Raw genomic sequence first — 20,452 nt, 5'->3', positions numbered from 1 at the left:
AGCTAGTATATTTATAAGGACAAGATTGTAGTTTTTAGTTTAGCTTGGCTCAGCTGAGATTGTGCTGCGCCCTGCATGAATAAAGAGATACTGTGTACAACCCAGCCATGAGTCCCGGGTCGTCTGTTACCCGCCTGTGAAGCCAGCCCGGCGAAAACAACATGTACTGTGTTCTTACACATGCTAAATGAAAAAGAGGAAGACAGAAAGATTATGAAGAGCTAAACTAATTTATCAGTAGCAAGGGTAGAAAGGGGATGATAGCCAGAGCTCCTAGTTCAAATGGACCTTGAGAGCTTTTTTGGAGGTTCTGGCAGGGGAGCGCACCTACTCGTATACCCTCCACGAAGACTGGTCCTTCTCTATTTGGGGAAGGCTGTCCTCTTCGACCAGACCGCTTGCAGCTTCGGGAGAGACGCACATGGAGCGGTGAGGGAGGAAGGGGACACTCGCCTAGCCAGCCAGATCAACCGAATCAACCCTGGCGATCAATGGGGTGAAAGATGTCGCAGCCAGATGGCCCTCACATCCTAGCTCCCAGTTCAATCCCTCTACCATAGTAACCCAGAGCTGAGCAGTACCTTAGTAAAAATAAACAAATAAATAAATATAGTTATAAACCTGAAATATACAAGAAGAAGAAAGAAGAAATTGCAAGTAAGAGAAAGAAAAGAAATGAAAAGAAAAATGGGAGGGAGAAAGAGAAAGAGAAAAAAGGTGCCAGGAGGTGGCGCACCTGGTTAAGCGCTCACATCACAGTGTGAAAGGACCCAGGTTCCCCTGGTCCCCACCTGCAGGGGGAAAGCTTCACGAGTGGTGAAGCAGGGCTACAGGTGTCTCTCTGTCTCTATCCCCCTTCCTCTCTCAATTTCTTTTGTCTCTAATACTAAATTTGAAAAAGTATTTAAAAAAGAAAAAGAAAAAGAAGGGAGGGAGGAAGGGAGGAAAAGGGAGAAAGACCACACTATTTTAATTACTATTACTTTGTGGCACACTTGGAAGTCAGGGAGCATGCATGTTATCTTCACCTTACAACATAAATAAATCCTATGAATATACTGTAAAACTTGGTGATTATAGTTAATAATATTGTATTATGTGTTTGAAAATTGCTAAAAAGTATATCTGAAAAATATGTATAACTATCTATGCTGATAGATGTTCATTTTTGTGGTGATCAGTTCACAATATACATGAATATATTATACTATACACCAAAAACTAATTCAATGATAATTAATTACAATTTAATTACAAACAATAATTGCTTAATATAAAATATCAACCATGGATCATTTCATTTGAATTTATAACTTGAAGCAATAACCCCAAATAGTAAAACAACCTCTATTAGATAAGAACTTGGAGAAGATGGACTCGACATGCCCTGATTCGATGAACATGGTAATGTTTCTTAACTTTGCCAGGTGATCTTGTCAAGTTAGCGTTTAAAGGACAGAAGAGAATGCAAAAATAAACTTGGAAAAAAGTATGCCATCTGGACCGTAACAGATTACTTGCCCCTTTTGGTTATGAAATGACTATTTGAAGCTAAAATACGTGAGATCTTTTGCAGAAAATGGAGTATCTTTCTCTCTCTGAGCATACTGATTAGAAACATAATCTAGACTGTCTGGGAATAGTTTCTCTGTAGCAGCACAAATCACACCCTTCAATGCAATGTTTAATTTTAGCTATATCTTGTCACATTTATTTAAATGTTTTGGCTCTGGACTTTTTTCCCCTTGAGGCATGCCTGATGGCCATATGTATAATTTAGCTGTCAATTTTTTTAAAAAAGGCAATGGCGGGGGGAGTCAGGCTGTAGTGCAGCGGGTTAAGCGCAGGTGGCGCAAAGCACAATGACTGGCATAAGAATCCGGGTTTGAGCCCCGGCTCTCCACCTGCAGGGGAGTCGCTTCACAGGCGGTGAAGCAGGTCTGCAGGTGTCTCTCTTTCTCTCCCCCACTCTGTCTTCCCCTCCTCTCTCCATTTCTCTCTGTCCTATCCAACAACGATAACAACAATAATAACTACAACAATAAAACAACAAGGGCAACAAAAGGGAATAAATAAATATTTTTTAAAAAGGCAATGGGGAAAAAAGCAATTCTAAATCTTGTCACATACAAATTATTTAATCTCTCTAAACTTACTCCCTTTATTGACTAATGAGAATGTGTGGATTGAGATAATTTAGCTTGCATGTACTAGAAAATCAAAAACCTGGTGGTCCAGGAGATGGTGCAGTGGATAAAAGCACTGGATTCTCAACCATGAGGTCCTGAGTTCGATCCCCAGCAGCACATGTACCAGAATGATGTTTTGTTCTTTCTCTTCCTCCTATTTTTCTCATGAATAAATAAGCAAATTCTTTAAAAAAAAAAAAGGGGGGGGGAGTCAGGCGGTAGGGCAGTGGGTTACGGGAAGGAGGCACACAGCGCAAGGACCAGCGAGCGTAAGGATCCCAGATGGAGCCCCTGGCTCCCCACCTGCAGGGGCGTCGCTTCACAGGTGGTGAAGCAGGTCTGCAGGTGTCTATCTTTCTCTTCCCCCACTCTGTCTTCCCCTCCTCTCTCCATTTCTCTCTATCCTATCCAACAACGACATTAATAACTACAACAATAAAAAAAAAACAAGGGCAACAAAAGGGGAAATAAATAAATATAGAAAAATGTTAAAGAAGAATCCAGTGCTTTATCCACTAGGCCACCTCCCGGACCATAGACCCTCAGTTTTAAAGTTAGCACCATTTTGTTCAGTGTTTTTTTTCCTTAAACCTCCACAGAAAGATTCACAGATGCTAACTTGGATTGAAAACGAAAACTTTCGAAAAGTAACTACCAAATCAATGCATCTATAAATGAAAGGTGTCCATATCAACCAGTAATATTGGTTTTGAAATCGCAATTTCTTCTTGAAACCTAATTCTGGCTTTGTTGAGGGGTGCTGAAAACGTGCATCTGAGTGGAAGATTACACAAGATAATATATATATACAATCATCAGCTTCCGGGTTTAAAAGCCCTCGCTCAGTGGCCTGAGCAGAGACATTTGGACACCAGCACCCCGGCTCCAAGTCGAGGGCGTGTCCGGACGAAAGGACCTGGGATCTGCTCCACCCCACTCGGGGCGCCCGGGAAGCCTGATCGCCTCGGGACCCCTACAATACTGCTGTCCACTACCTCACGCTCAGTATCAGGGCCACGTGTTCATTCTTCTGCTTGGTCCCAGACACAGGAGGTGCTTGCAGGAATTTGACCCCACATGGAATGAGGCATAATCTGGGACAGCCCGGGGCCTGGCGCCGTGGACGCGCAAGGTCCCCGGCCGTCGCCACGCATGCGCAGCGTGGCCCCCGCCCCCGCCGCCACCGCCCTCCTCCTCCAGAGAAAGGAACCTTTTTATACGGTGGTCTGTCGCCTCTTTACAGAACACCTAACCACCATGCCCTTGTACGAGGGCCTGGGGAGCGGCGGGGAGAAGACAGCGGTCGTGATCGACCTGGGAGAGGCCTTTACCAAGTGAGTGGTTGCGACTTTGGTTGAGATAGTCGCGAGAGGAGGGCGGCGCTTAGCCCGACGCCCCAAACTTTTAAATTTATTTTTATTTGCTTTTTTTTTGCATAATGGTTATGCAAAGAGACTCTCCTGCCTGAGGCTCCAAAGTCGCAGGTTCAAATCTCCGCACCACTATAAGCACTGTCTCTGCGTAACCATTATGCTATGTACCCCCCCCCCCGTCCCCATCCCCCAAACTTGAGTCAGGTTTTCTTCCCAGGCTCCTAGGGCAGTTTGCGATGACCTAACTTGGACCCTCATCATTTCTGTAAATGACAGCCCTTAGTGTGTATGAAATTAATCTCGAGGATATGATGGCGTAGCTAGGTGGGACTCCTCTCGAAGCCCATGAGGCTTCCGGAGAATTGCTTTCGCTGCTGCCTGGTGTTGTCATTGGTGTGGTCATTCACACAGGAGGGGACAGCGACAGCTTGACCTCTAACCCTGTCTGCAAATTGTAACTTTTGACGACAAGCATTAAACAGTTACTAAATGGAGCAGAGTGTGTTTAAGTCAAGGCCATTGCTTCCCAAGAAAGGAAGCAAATAATAGGGAATCAGACTAGGGAGAGTATGATCACGTAAACAAAAAGGTGAAATTTATAGATAATACTCTTGAAATTCTTTGCTGGCCTCCCCTAAAGTCTTAGATTAGGAAATGTAGGAAAGGTTAGTGTGCAGTCACCAGAGTAGTGGTTCTCAACATTAGGTGGTACCTTGGACTGAAAGTCACAAATGTACTACCATCACAACAGTCCTTTTGTAACGCTGAGCAGTTCCTAGTGTACATATAATGTGCATTTTATATAACTTAATTGTTGACTGAGGGTTCAAATGGATTTATTCAAAGATTGAACCTTAGATATTGCAGAGTAAAATTGAACATACTTATATTTCTTGGTTTCATAACATTTTCCTACTGTTCTGTACAAAGTCCTCCCATATTTACATTTTTGCATTTATTGTTCATGTCAGTGGGTGGGCAGGATAGTTCGCTTGGGCAGAGCACCTTCTTTGGTCATGTTGGAACCTGACCCTCACCGCATTGGAGGAAGCTTAGTTCATATAGTGTCTTACCCTCTGTCTGTCTGAAAAAGTTGACTGAAGTGGTAAAACCCTGCTGGTGACAAAAAATACATATATATTAGTAGCATAATAAATACCTTGAGACTGACACACAAAGATGATCATTAATAAAGTAAGCAGGAGGATGATCAGGTGAGTTTGTAAAGTAGAAAAAGTGAATTGAAGTTAACTACTGAATCGCATCTCAGGAATTTGAGGCAGACTGGTGTAACTAATAGAAGACAATTAGCAAAATGGAAAACTGGACAGTACAGTGAGAGATAAGGTTAACACTAAGCTTCTAAATAGTGATACTTTTGGCAAGCTTTTTAGTATTGTTTTGTTTTACAACTATGAAATAAGTGAAAATACCTAGATACTAAAGAAATTGCTTTTAAAATGAAAGCAGTAGAGAAGAACATTGTATTAATCCATAAGTTATTATCAAGGTGATAGTCATTTATCACCTTGTAGCTATCTTAAATAGAAATAACTTAAAGAATAGACAAAAACAACACATTAGTATGAAAGCTATTAATATTAGATTGACAAATTATGAATGACATTTGAATTACATACGTAAAGTCACACAATAGCGTACAGATCCAGAGTTGTGTTGCATACAATTCAAATGAAATTAAAAACTAAAGAAAAAAGATAAATGTCCTGAAGTAGTGCACTAATTTATTTCACTATCACTAACTTGAAATGATTTTTTTCCCTATAGTACACCAGTATGAATAGATGGTATTAACCTTTCCCTTTGCATCAGATTTTTTTTTTAATGAATGCAGATATTTTTGTGGCCATTTGAAATGAAAAACTTGTTAATGTAATATTTGTGATAGATACTATAATAGGCTGTTCTATTTTCTGTCAATTTGCAGGTGTGGATTTGCTGGAGAAACTGGCCCAAGGTGCATAATTCCCAGTGTGATTAAAAGAGCTGGCGTGTCTAAGGTCTGCTAAACAAATGAGCAATATAAATGTAATGTAATGCAAATACTTTAAAATACCTATGATTATATCCCAAGAAATGCTTAAAACTTGTTATTTAGGTTTAATTTTGCATTCTGTAAAGTTCACCTGATTGGGGCCAGAGAGAAGGCTCAGAGATAGTGTGCTTTGCCTTACATTGTATGAGATCTTTGGCTTGCAACTGAGTACAGCAAGCTGGACGCTCTCTTAGGAAATTGAATAAATAAAACAATGGATTGAAATGTTAGTGAGTATTAAGATACTGAGAGAGTCGGGCGGTAGCGCAGCGGGTTAAGTGCACATGGCGCGAAGCACAAGGACTAACTGGCACAAGGATCCCGGTTCAAGCCCCCCTGCTCCCTACCTGCAGGGGAGTCGCTTCACAGGCAAGCAAGTCTGCAGGTGTCTATCTTTCTCTCCCCCCTGTCCTCCCCTCCTCTCTCCATTTCTCCCTGTCCTATCTAACAACAACATCAGTAACAATAATAACTACAATAATAAAACAACAAGGACAACAATAGGGAATAAATAAATATTTTTTAGAAGGAAAAAAGATATTGCAGGTAGAAATGAGCTATAAGGGGAGTCGGGCAATAGCGCAGTTACTTCACAGGTGGTGAAGCAGGTCTGCAGATGTCTATCTTTCTCTCCCCTCTCTGTCTTCCTCTCCTCTCTCCATTTCTCTCTGTCCTATCCAATAAAAACAACATCAGTAACAACAACAATAATAACTAGAACAACAATGAAAAACAACAAGGGCAACAAAAGGGAAAATAAATATTGAAAAAAAATTTTTTTAAAAGAAATGATCTCTAAGCCAGTAGGATTATTAATTAACAATACCCAGAGAAAATGCAACCCTTTTATAATGAGTCATGAAGGGGTCCTCCAGGAACAAAGCTCCTAGAACAGGATCATTTAAGCTTTCAAAAAAAATAAATATAAATATATATATATATATACACACACACACACACACATACACACTCACACACTCACTCTTGGTGAGGCCTGGGAGGTGGCACAGTGGCTTGAATATTGGACTTAAAGCATGAGATAGGGAACTGGCTCTATCTGCAGGGAGGTCTACAGGTGTCTTTCTCTCCCCAGTCTCTGTTTTCCCCTCCTCTCTCAGTTTCTCTCTGTACTATCCAACAACAAAAATGGAAAAGATGGCCTCCAGGAGCAGTGGATTCATGGTGCAGGCACCAAGCCCCAGCTATAACCCTAAAAACAAAATTAATTAATTAATTAAAAGCATGCAATACCAAGTTTGACCCCTGGCATTACATGTGATGCTTTAGTTCTCTCTCTCCTTCATGCTTTATTGTTGACATATAAATATGTTGATATATGTTTGAGATATATATATATATGTATATATATGAAAGCTTATACTGTGAGGCTACTAAGTTAATTGTTTTTTGTTCCTTTTTAGTTCTTTTATTATACTGTGTATTTTATTTTTAAACTTTACTCTTTTTATATTACTCATCTATTTTCATGAAGACAGAACACTGTCTAGGTATTGTCTAGTACTAGGTATTGAGCTTGGGTTTTCTGTGGCCTTGCGCCTCCACATCTGGTGTGCTGCTATTGTGCTATTTCCTCAGATCCCATGTTTTTTTTTTTCTTGCTTTATTTCCTTTTGAATAATAAAAGAATTTTCATGCCCTCTGGTTCCCTTTCCCATCAGATCTGAATATTGGTCTTGGTGGTCGTAAAAGGAGGGATAGCAATACTGAAGCTGGCTTCATAGGCTCTGTAGTCTGCCATTTAATATGTGGGCTAGTTTCAAACAAATTTGAACTCTTTAAGTGTAGTATTTATTTCTTTTCTTTCTTTTTCTTTTTCTTTTTTCTTTTTTTTTTTTTTTTACCAGAGCACTGCTTAATTCTGGTTTATGGTGGTGTGGGGATTGCACCTGGGACATTGGAGCCTCAGGCCTGAGAATCTCTTTGCATAACCATTATACTATCTAACCCTGCCCTGAGCTTAGTATTTATTTATTTTTTCCCTTTTGTTGCTCTTCTTGTTTTATTGTAGTTATTATTGTTATTGATGTCATTGTTGTTGGATAAGAGAGGAGGGGGAGAGAAAGATAGACACCTGCAGACCTGCTTCACCGTTTGTGAAGTGACTCCCCTGCAGGTGGGGAGCCAGGGGCTCAAACCAGGATCCTTACACCAGTCCTCAAATTTCGCGCCATGTAGGCTTAACCCTCTGCGCTACAGCCTGACACACACCCCCCTTAGTATTTCTTTATAGAGTGAGCAGGTTGTATTTGTTTTAATGATTGCAAATTTCTTAATGCTAAATAACTTTCTTAATTCTTTAAGAAAAAATTTTTTTCACACTATACAGACATTATTCCCTTAGCAATCGTATATGAGCACATCTAGTATTATAAAAGCACCTTTTATCACAGAGTAGACCATTAATTCAATTTCTGTCATTGGGATGCATTAATTTTTTTAATATTTATTTATTTATTTCCCTTTTGTTGCCCTCGTTGTATTATTGTTGTCATTGTTGGATAGAACAGAGAGAAATGGAGAGAGGAGGGGAAGACAGAGAGGAGAGATAAACACCTACAGACCTGCTTCACCACCTGTAAAGCAACTCCCCTGCAGGTGGGAAGCCGGGGAGGAGGGGAGCTGGAAGCAGGATCCTTATGCGGATCCTTGTGCTTTTTGCCACCTGTGCTTAACCCACTGCACTACCAATCCACTGCTCCTGGAGGCCTTTTTTTTCCCCTTTTGTTGCCCTTGTTATTATTATTACTGTTATTGGCATCGTTGTTGGATAGGACAGGGAGAAATGGAGAGAGGAGGGAAGACGGGGAGAGAAAGATAGACACCTGCAGACCTGCTTCACCACCCGTGATGCGACCCCCTGCAGGTGGGGAGCCGGGGCTCACAGTGGTACTTGCGCTTCGTGCCATGTGCACTTAACCCTTTGCACTACTACCCAGCCCCCAGAAAAGAAATCTTTTAGAGCACTCACCTGGACAGGTGCCTGCTTTACTATGCATGCATCCAGGTTCAAGTCTGGCCCTCCACTGTACTAGAGGAAACTTCAGCACTGGCTTCGCTGTCTGCCTGTTTAACTATCTGAAATATTGGGTTGTTGGGACAGTCATTTTTTTCGTAGAAAAGTATATCATGACTTTTCCAGCAACCCAGTAGTTGACCCACAGCTGTGAAGTTGTGGCTTACACCTGATGAGGGAACCATTTTACTAAATCCAAAATAATTCTCATATATATATATATATATATATATATATATATACTTTTATTTATTTATTTGTTATTAAATAGAGACAGAAATTGACAGGGGTGGGGAAATAGAGGGACACCTTCAGCCCTGCTTCACCATTAGTGAAGCTTCCCCCCTACCGGTGGGGACCAGGAGCTTGAACCTGGATCTTTGTACACTGTAATGTGAGGGCTTAACCAGGTGTGCCACCACCTGGCCCCATAAAATTTTCTTTCTTCTTTTTTTCCTTTTTAAAAAGATTTTAGGGAGTCGGGCGCTAGCACAGTGGGTTAAGCACTCATGGCGCAAAGCGTAAAGACCAGCATAAGGATCCCGGTTCAAGCCCCCGGCTCCCCACCTGCAGGAGAGTCGCTTCACAAGCGGTGAAGCAGGTCTGCAGGTGTCTGTCTTTCTCTCCCCCTCTCTGTCTTCCCCTCCTCTCTCCATTTCTCTCTGTCCTATCCAACAATGACGACATCATAACAATAATAACTACAACAGTGAAACAGCAAAGGCAGCAAAAAGGGAATAAATAAATAAATATTAAAAAAAAAGATTTTAAAACTTTAATTTGACAGAACTGAGAGAAATTGAGAGAGAAGAGACACAGGAAGAAAGAGGCAGAGAGGGGGTCTTAAAAATTCCTAATTTAAATGGTATATCTATATTATGTTTATTCATAATACAAAATGGTTTTGATATATTAGTAAAATGATCATATTCTGGGATTGTTTCAGTATTATAAATTTCTTTCATTTTTTTTATAGCCCATCAAAGTTGTTCAATATAATATCAACACAGAAGAATTGTATTCTTACCTAAAAGAATTTATCCACATTCTGTACTTCAGGTAAGATGCAATTAGGTTTGTTTTCTTCCCAGTTTTTTTGTTTTGTTTTGTTTTTTGCCTCCATGGTTATTCCTGGGGGTCAGTAAGAATCCATTACTCCTGCAGGCTACTTTTTTTCCCTTTTTGTTGCCCTTGTTGTTTTATCATTGCTGTGGTTATTATTGTTGTTATTGTTATTGATGTCGTTGTTGGATAGGACAGAAAATAATGAAGAGAGGAGAGGAAGACAGAGGGGAAGAGATAGACATCTGCAGATCTGCGCTTTACCCACTGCACTACCACCCAATCCCCTTTCCAGCTTTTTTCATCACATTTTTCTAATGTCATTCAGAGGGATTTTGAGTTGTATTAAGTCTAATGAAAATAAAAATCAATTTCTGTTGCTATGTTTGCTTGCGTTTCCAACCTTTTCAAAATTAAATTTGAAAACAAGAAAATGGGGACCAGGTGGTGGTGCACCTGGTTGAGTGCACATGTTACAGTGCTCAAGGACCCAGGTTCGAGCCCCCGGTCCCCACCTACAGAGGGAAAACTTTGCAAGTGGTGAAGCAAGGCTGCAGGTGTCTCTCTTTCTCTTTCCCTCTTTATCTCCCTTACCCTTTTCGATTTCTGGCTATCTCTATACAATAAATAAAAATAATAAAAAGGGAAAAAAAAGAAAAGAGAATGGACAGACATAAAAGGCATATCAAGGGAGTCGGGCGGTAGTGCAGCAGGTTAAGTACATGTTGCACAAAGCACAAGGACCTGTGTAAGGATCCTGGTTCAAGCCCCCAGCTAGTGGGGGTTGTATTGTTATGTGGAAAACTGAGAGATGTTATGCATGTACAAACTATTGTATTTACTGTCGACTGTAAATCATCAATTCCCCAATAAAGAAATGAAAAAAAGAAAAAAAATTTTGCATGGGCCGAGTGGTGGCCTACCCAATTAAAGGCACATATTACCAAGAAAAAGGACCCAGGTTTGAGCCCCGGCTGCAGTGGGTCTACCTCATGAGCAAGTCTGCAGGTGTCTCTTTGTCTCCCTCTCTTTATCTTCCCATTCTCTTTCATTTTTCTGTCCTATCAACCCCCCATCTCCCCCCAAAAAAAAAAGAAAGGAAAAAGTGGCCAGCAGGAGTGGTGGATTAATAATTCTGGCACTGAACCCCAGCATTCTAGTGGCAGAGAAAGGAAGGGAGGGAGGGAGGAAAAGAAATTTTGCTTTGAGAGACAGGAGATTTAATGTGGTAGTATGTGGGGACTTTGCATACTCGGGGTCCCAAATTCAATCCCCAGCACCCAATATCCAGGGCTGAGCACTGTTCTGGTCAAAAGAACACAAGCAAAAGGTAATATTTAAAAATTCTGGCTGAGCTGGGTGGTAGTTCACTGTGTTAAGCACACATAGTATGAAGCGCACATAATATGAAGTGCAAGGATCGCAGTTCGAGCCCCCAGCTTCCTCACTTTGGGGGGGGTAGCTTCATAAGTGTTGAAGCAGGTCTGCAGGTATCTATCTTTCCTCCTTTCTACCTTCCCCATCTCTCAATTTCTGTCCTATCCAACAGAAAAAGAAGAAGAAAGAGAAAAAGAAGTGGGAGTTGGACGGTAGTGCAGCAGGTTAAACGCACATGGTGCAGAGCGCAAGGGCCAGCCAGTTGGAGCTCCTGGCTCCCCACCTGTGGGGGGGGGGTCATTTCGCAAGCGGTGAAACCAGTCTGCAGGTGTCTTTCTCTCCTCTCTGTCTTCCCCTCCTCTCGATTTCTCTCTGTCATGTCCAACAGCAACAGCTATGACAACAATAACAGCTACAATAATCGCAACAAGGGGCAACAAAATGGGAAAATGGCTTCCAGGAGCAGTGGATTCATAGTACTGGCACAGAGCCCCAGTGATAATGCTGGAGGCAAAAAAAAAAAAAGAAGTTCTGTATAGTCACAGAGGTAGCTCAACAAGTGAAGCATGTGCTTTGCAAGCCTGAGACTCTTATGTTCAGTCCTCCAGAACACATGTGACTAGAACGTAGGCTTTCTTACTCACACAAAAGTAAGTTTTTTAAAAAAGATTCTGTTTATAGATACTGACCCAGAAAAGTGTCATATATACTACTTTTTTAAATTTCAGAACAAAATGTGATATATATATATATATATATATATATATATATACATACTGCTATGATGCTAGTTTCTGTGTAGTCGAATTTTTAGGCATTAGCACTTTCCCATTTAAAAGATTCCAAGTTAAAAGCTTCTGTGATATTTGACATTGTATAACGTAGAAGAAAAAATATATATTATTAATGGCTCAAGTTAGTGTTTAAATTAATCTGTAGTTTTTTGTTTTCTGATAAATAAGTATGTTGATAAACAAGATATATTAAGTCGGGAGTCGGGTGGTAGCCTAGCAGGTTAAGGCGCAAGGACTGGCTTAAGGATCCTGGTTCAAGCCCCTGGGTCCCCACCTGCAGGGGAGTCGTTTCGCAGGTGGTAAAGCAGGTCTGCAGGTGTCTATCTTTCTCTCCCCCTCTCTGTCTTCCCCTCCTCTCTCCATTTCTCTGTCCTGTCCAACAAGAACAATAATAACTACAACAATAAAACAATAAGAGCAACAAAAGGGAATAAATAAACATTTTTTTTAATTTTTTTAAAAGATATATTAAGTCCCTGACATAGCCGTGGCCCATAGTAAAGGTCAGGAACAGTTTTTCTTATAGTTTTACTTACTTTTACCAATAAAACTATCCCTTTTCAGGCATCTCTTGGTGAATCCCAGAGACCGCAGAGTTGTGGTTATCGAGTCTGTCTTATGTCCTTCCCACTTCAGAGAGACACTCACTCGTGTTCTGTTTAAATATTTTGAGGTAAGTGTTTCTGTTACTGTTTTTAGTAGTTATTCAAAAACTAAGCTAAAAGGACTTCATTTTATTTCCTTCATTATTCATACTATAGAAATTCATTTGAGAAACCGGAAGGAAGGGGCTGGAAGGGGCCAGATGGTGGCGCACCTGGCTCAGTGCACACATTACAGTGTATAAGGACCAAGGTTCAAGCCCCTGGTCTCCTGCAAGGGAAAAGCCTCACAAGTGGTGAAGCAGGACTGTAGGTGTCTCTCTGTCTCTTTCCTTTTCTACCTCCTCCTCCCCTCTTAATTTCTCTCTGTATCTAGTCAGTAATAAAATAAATAAAATATAATTTTAAAAAGAAAGAAGAAGAAACCAGAAGGAAGTAAATCAAAGCCTCTTTAAAATTACCTTTTTTTAAAAAAAGAAGAATTTATTTATTTATTCATGAGAGAGATAGGAGGAGAGAAAGAAACAGACATCACTGTGGTACATGTGCTGCCGGGTATCTGAGAATCCAGTACTTTACCCAATACTGCGCCACCTCCCAGACCACTAAAATGACCATTTTATGCTCTTTCTTAGTCTGGTTGTTTCACGCTAATTAGCATTTCATTCAGTGTTTAGATAACTGAAGATTTCCTTTTATTGATGTTTCTATAACTCATTTGTTTCAGTATAGTTTGTTTTTTTTTTCCCCGTTTTTAGACTTCAGAACTAAAAGATGGATTTTGTGAAAAGATGGATTTTGTGTTACGGAATTTATGATGTGTTTTATGTTCTTCTAGTTTCCATTTTTCACTTATGCTGAGTGTTTTTTAATTCTTCAGTTATTTTAATTTTAGGCTCTAAATTCCTATTAAATGGAATATTCAGACAATTTCATAAGAGGGCAATCCCAATAATAATTAATTTCAGCTGAAATATTTTGTAAGAAAACACACAGCTCAACTCTGATATATGCGTTTCTGGTAATCAAACCTGGGGAGCACAGGCACTCAAGACCTATGCTTTATAACTGAGCTAATTCACACTCTCAAATAAATGTGTATGTTTTTTTGTTTCTTATTTAGATAGAGAGAGAGTGAAAGAGGCCATAGCACCAAAGCTTCCTTCAGTGCTGTGGGGGTTGGACTCAAACCTGGGTCACATACATGGCAAAGCAGCACACTAATCCAGGGAGCTATTTAAGGGAAAGGGGTGGTAAAATAACTCACCTACATAGTGCCTGTTTTGCTATATATATAACCTAGGTTCAAGTCTACACACACACACACAGACGTGCGCGCTTAAGTTCCAACAGGTAGTAGAAGAGATGCCTTACAGTGTTAGGCACTGGGTTCAAGCCTAAGCACTGTGCAAGCTCCATGAATTGTGGAGCACTGCTTTGGTCTCTCTCCCTTTTGGCTCCCCACTCCTAATCTTTCTCCCCCCGCCTCCACCCCCTAGTCTCTCTCTGAAAACATAGAATCATAACTGGCCCAAAAGGTGCTTCAGTAATACTATACATGCATGAGGCACTGAAAATAAATGATGGAGGCCAGGCAGTGGCACACCTGATTAAATGCACACATTACAGTGTGCAAGGACTCAGTTTCAAGCCCCTGGTCCCCATCTGCAGGGGGAAAGCTTCACAAGTGGTAAAGCAAGGCTGCAGGTGTCTCTCTGTCTTTCTCCCTCTCTGTCCCTCCCCTCCCCTCTCAATTTCTCTCTGTCTCTAGCCAGTAATAAACAAACAAACAAAGGGGGCTGGGTAGTGATGCATCCAGTTAAACGCACATAGTACTATGCACAAGGACCCACGTCCCACAACCTCCCGTCCCCCCTCCCCACTCCCCATCTGCAGTGGGATGCTTCACTAGTGGTTTGCAGGTATATCTTTCTCTCTCCCTCTCTCTCCCCCATCCCTTTCAGTTTCTTTCTGTCCTATCCAATAAAGTAGAAAAACAAACAAAAAGTACAATTATTAAAAATAAAATTAAATGATTTTTTTTTTCAAAACCAGGACTTTTTATTTCTGAAATGTAAATTAAATGAATTTAAGGACAACTTTCAACAACTGGTACTCATTTTGGTTTTGTTTTCTTAGGTCCCATCTGTTTTGCTTGCTCCAAGTCATCTAATGGCTCTTCTGACTCTTGGGATAAACTCTGCCATGGTCCTGGATTGTGGATATAGAGAAAGCCTGGTGTTACCTGTATCTTTTCTGTCATCAGCTAATTTTGCAGTTTTCACTCTGCTTTAATATAATCAGGTTTATTTATTTCAAATGATTTTGGTTATATCAAGGTAGTTTGAATTACTATATTCATGTATGAATCATGATGTAGGAAACATTACAGGGTTATGAGACTTCTTGAATATATTTATTATAGGAACTAACATTACATTTTGTTTCGTTTTAAATTTGTTTTCTTAGATAGTAAAAGAGACCGCAGCACTGAAGTTTTCTTCAGTGTATTGGGAGCTGGGTTTAAACCTTGGTATACACACAGCAAAAATAACATGATTTGATCCAAGTTTGTACTCCAAAAATCAAATTTCATTCGTATTATGTTAATATTTAAGTATATATAGTTAAGTTTTATAAGTTAACCAAGAACTACATTTTTGTTTTGTTTTAAATTGTTTTTTAATCTTTATATATTTATTGGGTAGACACAGCCAGAAATTGAGAAGGAAAGGGGTTATAGAGAGGGAGAGAAAAAGAGAGACACCTGCAGCACTGCTTCACCACTCATGAAGCTTTCCCCCTGCAATTGGGGCCCGGGGTCTCGAACCTGGTCCTTGTGCACTGTAACATGTGCACTCAACCAGGTGCACCACCACCAGCCCCTATATTACTTTTTTTTTAAGTATTTATTTATTCCCTTTTGTTGCCCTTGTTTTTTTGTTGTTGTTGTTGTAGTTATTGTTGTTGTTGATGTTGTCATTGTTATTGGATAGGACAGAGAGAAATGGAGAGAGATTGGGAAGGCAGAGGGAGGGAGAGAAAGATAGACACCTACAGACCTGCTTCACCACTTGTGAAGCGACTGCCCTACAGGTGGGGAGCTGGAGGCTTGAACCAGGATCCTTATGCCTGTCCTTGCTCTTTGCACCACCTGCACTTAACTTGCTGCGCTACCACCCAACTCCCCTGTATTACATTTTTAAGAGGAGCATTACTTAATTAAGATGTATCTAAGAAACTGTCAAATTCTAAGAAAACAATAGAGAGATAACATAAGAAACTGAAATGAGAAAGTTTAATCTGGAAAGAAAACTTAGACACCCCAACTTTAATGAATTCTGTGTGTGTAGCCACCAGAACTGGTTTAGAACAATACTTGATGGGGCCAGGTGACACACCTAGTTGAGCGCACACATTATAGTGCAGAGAGACGGGGGTTCCACCCCCGGGTCCCCACCTGCAGGGGGAATGTTTCACAAGTGGTGAAGCAGGGCTGTCTCTGTCGCTCTCCCTCTCTATCTCCCCCTTCCATCTCAGTTTCTCTCTGTCTCTATCCAATAATAAATAAAAAATGAATATTTAAAAAGAAAATACTTAAAAAAATAATAAGAGCAATCCTTGATCCTCCACCCCACCCCATTCAGCCAGACATGTCCAAGGTCAAAAAATGAGACTAACAAGCTTGTGGCCGCCCCAACAATGACCCTCCCAGGTCTGATCTTGGCCTTCAGCCCTGGCTGAGGGTGAAAAGGGCCCCCCATAGCTTCATTGAAGAGGGACAATACTTGAGAAAGTGAGAAAAATATCAAAGAAACCATACTTTATGTTTTAAAATAATAACTATCCTTGTGGTCCGGGAGGTGGCACAGTTGATAAAGTGTTGGACTCTCACGCATGAGATCCTGAGTTCAGTCCTCAGCAGCACATATAACTGGAGTGATGTCTGGTTCTTTCTCTCTCTCCTATCCCTCTCATTAGTAAATAAATAAAAGATTTTTTTAAAAATACTATCCTTAACTACACTATAGATATATGAAGGAATCCCAGTCTTAAACTGTTGGGGAGCACTCCCCCTAGGAGGAAAGGCTCTTCACAAGTAAGTTTTTGGAATTTCAACATATTTGCTTCCCCTGTGCCACAGAAACAGATGCTAATTTATTATTATTTTGTTTACCAGAGCACTGCTCAGCTCTGGCTTATGGTGGTGCGGGGGATTGATCCTGGGACTTTGGAACCTCAGGCATAAGAGTCTCTTTGCATAACTATTATGCTATCTACTCCCGCCCCAGATGTTAATTTTTTTTTAAAAGAAGTTATTTATTTATTCATGAGAAAGAACCAGACATCACTCTAGTACAAGTGCTGCCGGGGATTGAACTCAGAACCTCATGCTTGAGAGCCCAATGCTTTATCCACTGTGCCACCTCCTGGACCACGATGCTGATATTTTTATAGTGGTTAATAGAAGGTTTGTAATATGGATTGATTTTTTTTTTTGCCTCCAGGGTTACTGCTGGGACTCGGTGCCTGCACTACTAATCCACTGCTCCTGGAGGCCACTTTTTTTATTTTTGTTGCCCTTGTTGTTATTGTTACTGTTGTTATTGCTGTTCTTGTTGGATAAGACAGAACTAAAAAGAGGAGGGGAAGACGGGGAGAAAAAGATACCTGCAGGCTTGCTTCACCACTTATAAAGCAACCCCCCTGCAGGTAGGGAGCCAGTAGCTCGAACCAGGATCCTTGGGCCAGTCCTTGCTCTTCACACCATGTGCACTTAACTTGCTGCACTACCACCTGGCCCCTGTGGATATTTAATATTATTTATTCTATTCTAGATGAGCTTTGAGTGTATTCACTATTTTTCTTAAGTTATTTTTTTATTGCCACCAGGGTTATCACTGGGGCTTGGTGCTGGCCCTACAGATTCTTTATTCTTTTTCTTTTTTTGAATTTTATTTGACAGGACAGAAAATTTGAGAGGGGAAGGATAGATAGGAAGAGAGAAAAATAGACACCTGCAAACCTGATCACTGCTTGTGAAGCTTCCCCCCTGCAGGTAGGGGCCAGGGACTTGAACCTGGGTTCTTGCACATGGGTAATATGTGCATTCAACCATGTCCACCACCACCTGACCCACTTCTTTCATTCTTTTATCTTGTCCTTTGGGCGCTTATGCCTATGCAATTCTGTTGCTTTTGGCAGACTTTTTTTTTTTTCCTTTTAATTTATGTAGCTTCCCTTGGTACCATGTAGGGTACTCCCATGTGGTGCTGGGGCCTCAAACTTGGTCCTTACTCAAGGTGAAGTATGCACTCTACTGGGTACACTATCTGCCTGCCTGAGAGTATTCACTTTTTAAAGAATAAAACCACTTACTTAAAGCATCATGATCTGTTATATGGTAAAAGTGCTAAATGAGTAAGAAATGTCGGTTTCGTGCACTTGGAGGTTGCACAGTGGTCAGAGTGCTGGAATCTTAAGCATAAGATCCTAAGTTCAATCACATATGCCAGAGTGCAGAGTGATACTCTTTAGAAAAGGAGGGAGTCGGGCGGTAGCACGGCGGGTTAAGCGCAGGTGGCGCAAAGCTCAAGAACTGGCATAAGGATCCCGGTTCAAGCACCCAGCTCCCCACCTGCAGGAGAGTTGCTTCATGAGTGGTGAAGCAAGTCAGCAGGTGTCTATCTTTCTCTTCTCCTCTGTCCATTTCTCTCTGTCCTATCCAACAATGACAACATCAATAACAACAACAATAATAACTACAACAATAAAACAACAAGGGCAACAAAAGGGAATGAATAAATAAATATTTTAAACAAAAGAAAAGGAGTTTGTATCAATTACAGTATTTTAATTCTTGTGGTTTTATTTATCTTTTGCCTTTAGGGAGTTGGAAACTCAGCTGTTAGAACAATGTACTGTTGATACAAGTGCTGCTAAAGAACAGAACCTTCCCTCTGTGATGGGTAAAATAATTTTAAGCTATTTAAGAATGACTTAAATTCCCTTTTTATTGTCAGGGTTTTCTTTGTTTTTTACCCCATTACATAGTTTTTCTGTTGTTGTTTTTTTAATTCTCTTTTATTTATTTATTTACTTTTAATCTTTGTTATTTGATAGAGACAGAGAAAATTGAGAGGGGAGGGGGAGATAGAGAAGGAAAGAGATGGAGAGACACCTGTAGCCCTGCTTCACCACTCATGAAGCTTTCCCGCCTGCAGGTGTGGATCAGGAGCTTGAACCTGGATCCTTAAACAATATAATATATGTGCTTAACCAGGTGTGCTACCACCTGGCCCCATTTTTCTTTTTTCTACAATATCGAGTTTAATTCCTTTGTGGAATTGTTGACAAGTGGATTGTTGTATGTTCCATTTGTTAAATAATCTTCATTTTCCTCTTCTTTAGCTATCAGGATTCTTATCCTTCATGATTTATTATTTCCTCAAATATTCCTTCTTGGTCTTTATACTTTAGCTTTTCCTACTAATATTCCTCTAAGGTGTTGATGTTTTTTTCTGTGTTTCTTCCTACTGGCTTTTGAAAAGTGATCTCATTATTCCCATGACTTCAGCTATACCTGTATGCTACTGATTCTCAAACGTATCTCTGGGCAGGTCCTTCTAAATTTGCTATCCATATTTCTTACTTTTTTTGTTTTTAATTATCTTTTTATTTATTTATTTCTTTATTGGGGAATTAATGTTTTACATTCAACAGTAAATACAATAGTTTGTACATGCATAATAACATTCCCAGTTTCCCATTTAACAATACAACCCCCACTATGTCATTTATCGTCCTTCATGGGCCTGTATTCTCCCCACCCACCCACCCCAGAGTCTTTTACTTGGGTGAAATATGCCAATTCCATTTCAGGTTCTACTTGTGTTTTCTTTTCTGATCTTGTTTTTCAACTTCTGCCTGAGAGTGAGATCATCCCATATTCATCCTTCTGTTTCTGACTTATTTCACTCAACATGATTTTTTCAAGGTCCATCCAAGATCGGCTGAAAACGGTGAAGTCACCATCTTTTACAGCTGAGTAGTATTCCATTGTGTATAGATACCACAACTTGCTCAGCCACTCATCTGTTGTTGGACACCTGGGTTGCTTCCAGGTTTTGGCTATTACAAATTGTGCTGCCAAGAACATATGTGTACACAGATCTTTTTGGATGGATGTGTTGGGTTCCTTAGGATCTATCCCCAGGAGAGGAATTGCAGGGTCATAGGGTAGGTCCATTTCTAGCCTTCTGAGAGTTCTCCAGACTGTTCTCCACAGAGGTTGGACCAATTGACATTCCCACCAGCAGTGCAGGAGAGTTCCTTTGACCCCACACCCTCTCCAGCATTTGCTGCTGTTACCTTTTCTGATGTATGACATTCTCACAGGAATGAAGTGATATCTCATTGTTGTCTTGATTTGCATTTCTCTGACAATCAGAGACTTGGAGCATTTTTTCATGTGTTTCTTGGCCTTTTGGATCTCTTCTGTGGTGAATATTCTGTCCATGTCCTCCCCCCATTTTTGGATGGGGTTATTTGTTGTCTTGTTGTTGAGTCTAGCAAGCTCTTTATATATGTTGGTTATTAAACTCTTGTCTGATGTATGGCATGTAAAGATCTTCTCCCATTCTGTGAGGGGTCTCTTGGTTTGGGTAGTGGTTTCTTTTGCTGTGAAGAAGCTTTTTAATTTGATGTAGTCCCATAGGTTTATACGTGCTTTAGTCTTCTTTGTTATTGGATTCGTTTCATTGAAAATGTCTTTAAAATTTATGCGGAAAAGAGTTCTGCCAATATTTTCCTCTAAGTATTTGATAGTTTGTGGTCTAACATCAAGTCCTTGATCCACTTGGAATTTACTTTTGTATTTGGTGAAATACAGTGATTCAGTTTCATTCTTCTGCATGTTTCAACCCATTGTTTCCAACACCATTTGTTGAAGAGACTCTGCTTTCC

The 20,452-nt window shown here is 40.4% G+C and overlaps 1 protein-coding gene and 2 non-coding genes across 4 annotated transcripts in view; 2 read left to right on the top strand and 1 right to left on the bottom strand.

Annotated features, from left to right (window-relative positions):
• The first annotated feature begins 3,336 nt into the window (after positions 1-3,336).
• The window catches only part of ACTR10 (actin related protein 10), a 42,599-nt gene continuing 25,483 nt past the window's right edge, over positions 3,337-20,452 (top strand). Inside the window, exons 1-7 of one of the 2 annotated variants that reach the window (XM_060174913.1) lie at positions 3,337-3,523; positions 5,511-5,583; positions 9,629-9,711; positions 12,450-12,558; positions 14,627-14,734; positions 16,519-16,586; positions 18,377-18,456. In XM_060174913.1, coding sequence (XP_060030896.1) covers positions 3,342-3,523; positions 5,511-5,583; positions 9,629-9,711; positions 12,450-12,558; positions 14,627-14,734; positions 16,519-16,586; positions 18,377-18,456 — 703 coding nt within the window. In that variant the 5' untranslated portion in view covers positions 3,337-3,341. The remainder of the gene's footprint in view (positions 3,524-5,510; positions 5,584-9,628; positions 9,712-12,449; positions 12,559-14,626; positions 14,735-16,518; positions 16,587-18,376; positions 18,457-20,452) is intronic. The other variant, XM_007519247.3, reaches the window with a different exon arrangement.
• LOC132533644 (small nucleolar RNA SNORA61) lies at positions 7,273-7,405 on the top strand. Its single transcript, XR_009545500.1, has one exon. It is a non-coding gene; the product is annotated as a small nucleolar RNA SNORA61 (small nucleolar RNA).
• Positions 16,139-16,271, bottom strand: LOC132533654 (small Cajal body-specific RNA 20). The gene has a single exon (XR_009545506.1). It is a non-coding gene; the product is annotated as a small Cajal body-specific RNA 20 (non-coding RNA).

Source organism: Erinaceus europaeus, chromosome 16 (genome assembly GCF_950295315.1).
Source record: "Erinaceus europaeus chromosome 16, mEriEur2.1, whole genome shotgun sequence".
Classification (NCBI taxonomy): Eukaryota; Metazoa; Chordata; class Mammalia; order Eulipotyphla; family Erinaceidae; genus Erinaceus; species Erinaceus europaeus.
This window is presented reverse-complemented; position numbering and strand designations above follow the sequence as displayed.